Source organism: Acyrthosiphon pisum, chromosome A3, assembly GCF_005508785.2.
Source record: "Acyrthosiphon pisum isolate AL4f chromosome A3, pea_aphid_22Mar2018_4r6ur, whole genome shotgun sequence".
NCBI lineage: Eukaryota > Metazoa > Arthropoda > Insecta > Hemiptera > Aphididae > Acyrthosiphon > Acyrthosiphon pisum.
In genome coordinates this window covers 19,448,901-19,454,482 of record NC_042496.1, presented here as the reverse complement: position 1 = coordinate 19,454,482, position 5,582 = coordinate 19,448,901, and the positions used below count along the sequence as shown (strand labels likewise).

General features: G+C 25.7%; 1 protein-coding gene across 1 annotated transcript; it reads left to right on the top strand.

Annotated features, from left to right (window-relative positions):
* Window positions 1-714: 714 nt before the first annotated feature.
* LOC100576013 lies at window positions 715-4,290 on the top strand. The gene is made up of 8 exons (XM_003247606.4): window positions 715-908; window positions 979-1,198; window positions 1,284-1,517; window positions 1,668-1,882; window positions 2,054-2,381; window positions 3,047-3,253; window positions 3,329-3,469; window positions 4,141-4,290. The coding sequence occupies exons 1-8, from the start codon at window positions 742-744 to the stop codon at window positions 4,288-4,290; spliced, it is 1,662 nt and encodes a 553-aa protein (XP_003247654.1). The 5' UTR covers window positions 715-741.
* The last annotated feature ends 1,292 nt before the right edge of the window (window positions 4,291-5,582 follow it).

Below are 5,582 nucleotides of genomic sequence, written 5' to 3'. Positions count from 1 at the left end.
TTTTAATAATGTTTATGACCTTTTCAGTTTTTAACCTACACAATAAGACATATACATTTCCAATTTGAATGAAAATAAAAATAAAAATCATACAAAAACAAAATTCAAATAACTAATTGATTCATATTTTATCTATAAAATAATTTTTATTATTTAAAATAATAGTAAAATGAATTGCGTAATAAGAAACTGTATAAGTAAAATATTAGAAATATTACTGACTGACTTACGCTGTAATATTTTATTGTAATACTACGTCAAACATGTACCTAACCATCTACAGCTGTTTAGTATAGGTTTCTTAATTTGAAGCTATTATTATATTGTACAATATAAATGTACCTATGCTTATCTAAAGATGTATAATATTATATTAATATAATATGTGTCAGATTTCTACTTCAAAAGTGTCATAGTAATTAGATACTAATTTATTATGATAGAAATAAAATTCCTATTATTATTATAGGTAAATTTCACTAGGTAGCCATTTGACGATAATAAATTACATTAACTATTTAGGTTTTCATACTATAATGTTAACTATATTGGTATGTAATATTTACGAATTAGTTTTTATTCTAGAATAATATATAAGTCTATTATAATAATTATGTTTTGGCTACAACTAATTATTATAAATAAACTACAAACTGTATTATTATTATAATAACCATATTATATTGTTTAATGTTCTGTGTATATTTTTTCTTGTATCTTATCGCATTATCTACCTACATTATGCCACTTTGTAGTGATGTAGTATCGTTAGAAGAATTAGCCAAGAAGGAAATTCACGAAATTCTTGTGCTAAATGAAGAGAGTATAAAAGAAAAAGCATTCAAATGGAGAATGTTCTTTATTGAACATCTACCAGGAAGTTTAAGAACAGATCTCTTATGCTATGGGTAATTTATGAAGCTATATTGTTTAAGTATTAAGTATAATAATTAATAAACAACAGTTAAAATCCACCAGGTTTTCAAAATATGACAGTAAAATATCCAGATTCATTTACCCACTTAGTTATTGGGTGCCGTTTTCAGTCGCCCTTTTTGACAGGACAATCAAGTATGTGCCACCTATATACATTAATGATTTGGAAAAAGATTTACCACTATTGATGTCTTTCGTGTCATATCTTTGGACGTATCGTCCCAAAATTAACAAACTATTTATGAATCTCTTATACGTCCATGTGAGTATAATGCGTCAACGAAACGTTCAAGATAACTCTATGCGCATAATAATATTACTTCACAACTTATAATAACTGGTTTTAGAAAAAACGCAGTAGATGGAATGTATGTATGAATAGTATACAATGTTCAATGAATATTTTATGCAAGTGTCTTGAGGAAGGTTTATCAAGTAATCTGGTGCAACTTCAGCTGACCTATCAATGTGACGATTCAATTTTAACAGCTATTGGCCGAAATTCAAAATGCTTAAAAATGTTGGATGTTTCGTGTTCATCAACTATAACAACTGATGGCATCAAAAGCTTTTTATTTAAAGTACATAAGTACAACATATACCTAGTTCTTTTCCGTCATCAAAATATCTGTCACGAATCTTAATTTAATTTTAATTGTATTTTAACATGTCTCTACGTACAATATTAATTATTATGAGTTTAAAAGTTAATGAAAAATTTGATTTTTTAGGAGCTAAATACCTTTGAAAATGATTTGCTGAATGGGTCAGAAACTCAAGTATACGCATTTTTAAGATGTATAGTTGAAAATCGAGAAATATTAAACACAGTTTGTTTTACATTAGAAGAAATACGACTGCAGTGTAATAAAGATAATAATATAGGATGGATTTTTATTTTATCTTGTATCCAGAGCCTAAGACACCTTGGATGGCCCGGAAAGTGGTATACCATCTATATTATTATATTATGACGTATAATAAGTGTACATATAACTTATGACTAATGTTTTTTTTTTTAATGGGTTAAATTTATTAAAATAAATACAAAGTAAAAAAAAAATATTTGAAATTTTAATGAATACATTATTGAATATAGTTTTGGTTTTCACTATAGGAATATAAAGAAAATAATTATAACCGTATGGAATGAAATAATTAAGCCAAAGAAATTTAATCTAGAATCGATTACTTTAATTGATTGGGACATAACTTGTGATGAAATAAACACTATGAGTGAATGTTTACCACATTTAAGAAATCTTAATACAACATTAACGCGAAGTTATGAACCATTAAATAATATAAACCACCAACTATTAATGGAGTTCTGGAATAAACTGAATTCGTTGACATTATACATGGATAATACAATTGAATACTTTCAATTTTTTTGTAGAAATGGATACATTAAAAATCTTTCTGAACTAACAATCAAAAGTGTAGTAAGTTAGCATTTAAGTACATCTTTATTTCAATGGACAAATACACAGTATGTGTAAATAATAAATATGTGTATTAATAGGCAGTGAATTTAATTATTTGACATACCGATGAATTATTTCATTATTTCAAAATAAGCAAGATAAAATTCGATTTAAATATCGCCTTTCTAAATACGAAAATGATTACTTTGTATAGCTTACCCATATTATCTTAAATATTAGTGAGTAGGGATATAGTACATATTTGTAGAGGAAAAAATTATGTGTTTGGCATTTTATACCCATACATTAGTAATTTAGTTTTAATAAAAGACTTGAACATTTTAAATCTTATAAATATATTTCATTAATTCTTTCAAAAATATATAAATTGTTTTCATATGTAGCCTTATTTTTGTGTTCTCCTATAATACACAATTGCAATATTTTACGTAAATCATCCATTTAAATTTATTTTATATAGTTTATTTTTCATAGTTTCTAAAATATAAAATTATAATAATTTACTTAGTTTTACATAAATTATAATTTATCATTACTATATAAAAGTAATACAAAATGTGTGTTCTTATCAAACAACATTTTATTTGATGAATAATTATATAATTAAACAACTTACTGTAAAAATAATTATATTTTATGTAACTAATGAGAGTTATTTATAGTCTTTAGATATCAGCTTCAATCTAGCATTATTACAAAGTGGTTGTCCAAATCTTATAATATTAGATATTGTTTCCGTGTCACTTTATATAAATCTAAAACCAACTGGAAAATTTGAATATTTAAAAACGGTAAAGATGACAGCACCATTTGAAGAAACCAAAACTTGGTTTTTATTTCATGGCTGTCCATCTTTAGAAGAGTTACAAGTATAAAATGTTTATCATATTAATATGAAATAAATGGCATAATAGCAATATAATTACGGTTTTAAAAATATATAGATATTTAACGAAATGGATCCTCAATATTGGAAGAACATTTTTATCACTCCACCACCAATAATATGTCAACAAATGAAACGATTAGAAATTGAATTTGGACTTCCCAACGGAAATCCAACCTTTTTAATCCATCCGTGCATCGTAAGTATGGTATATTAGTAATTACTAATTAGTTACTCAACATTTTACACGCTTTAAGAATTTTTAAGTTTAAACACCCGTAAAATTAACAAAAGAAATCTAAAACCCAAAATATATTACAACGAATAGTCTGTAATAAATCAGTTAAATGTTGATCTATTGATAAATCAATAATTACTTACCTTATAATACGGTGAAAACGATTTTGAACGGATAAGTATGATAAGACGTGGTGCGGCGTTCTGTCAGCCAATATATTTCTGAGGATATTTTATTATATATAATAATTTATATTACTTTTAGTAATATGGTAGATAGAACTAATTTTTACCAAATTAAATCGCATGCTACACGCATATCATAGTATTGTTTCATAAAATATTACTATGGCCGTTCCCTCTTATATTAACTTACGTACTATATTGGAGTGAATAGGTTGTTATAAATATTGCTTAAGATACATTTTTGAAAATTTTTATTGTGTATCGTAAACAATATTATGCAAAAAAGTCAAAAATAAATTTTTTATGTTTCAAACCTATATTTGATAGTACCTATTCGGACTATTCCTACAATCTATAAGCCCAATATAAATATGTTGTTTCATTGATTTAGTCTTCTGAAATAAATAATATGATAGTTATTGTTAGTGTTAATGATTTATTTTTCAGATGAATTCTTCAATAGTAACAGAATTTATAAGGAAATGTTCAGTATTGAACACATTTGGTAGTATTTCAAATTTTGGTATGACTACACAAGATGTTGAAAACGTTCATAATTTTATACGTTTGCATAACTATTCGATGACAATATATTAAAATTAAAAAAAAAATTATGGTTTTTTTTATCTGTTACCGTATTTATTATTTTTAATTTTGAGTTATGTTCTATGTAGTTACAGTAGATAACACAAGACGAACCAACCTGTGTTTGTTCATTCAATGTTTTAATTAAACTAAAAATTGATTTGAAAAGCCGTTATATAACGTCTAATTGAATTGAATTGTACATCCATAAACGTTTAATTGGCATAATATATACAATTAAAATAAGACTGTATTGATCATGAGTAGATTATAAATATTTAAAATTAAAAATAATTTTCTATAGGTAGTGGATCATATTATTATAAGATGCAGACAACTGTACAATATTGTATGTGAACTGTGTATACTTATTAATATATTGTCATGAGAAATTTGTAATAAACAAATACAAATATACAATATACATTTTTTTATATACCTACCTTAATAGATAAATATATTATATAACTGTATACAATCTAAATTCTAAATTTTATAGGTAATACGTTTATAATAAATATTCAAAATAATAGTAAATATTTTATTTTTCAACATAATATTAAAACAAATTAATAATTCGATTTAATCAAACAATCTAAACATTGAGCTATATTGATCATTATTAAATCAAAAACATTCAGATTTCATTTAACACGTGGAACAGAAAAATGATTCGTACTATGTAATAAACGTTACGGAAAACAGTCTCTCCGATTCGAAATCGACACACAGAAACACACAGGGCAAAAGACAGCTGTACATTATACGTGTGTATGTTTATTTGTGCTTTATTGTGCGGGTTTATACACATAATCCAATGTTATTCTTTCATTAACATCGTTCGAGTTGATGCCGACAATAGAAGGCCACCCCACATATGAATCGCTCGGATTATAATATACACACACGCTCATATAATATTATATTATTTTGATCAAAATGGCTCGTAGATTTTTTTTTCTCCCCATGCGTTACCACCATTTCCAACGTCCTACTTGGATATATTTATTAGCGGTCAGGGGTTCTCAATGGAACGGGGGGGTGACAAACAAAAACAGCCTCCGGGGACGTCGAAACAATAAAAACAAAAAATGTATATCAGACCTAGTAGTTTGATTTTCTTATCAAACAATTATGCTAGTTACACAGAAACCAGTTTTTTAGATTTCGATCAAAAATTAGGGGGCTTTATTAATTTTAAATTGATATAGAATACATTTTGGAACAGTCAATATAGTTATACTCGCCACTTCTAAAAAATGTGATTGACATTGTGCTAACGATTTTTATTCAAATGTCTTATG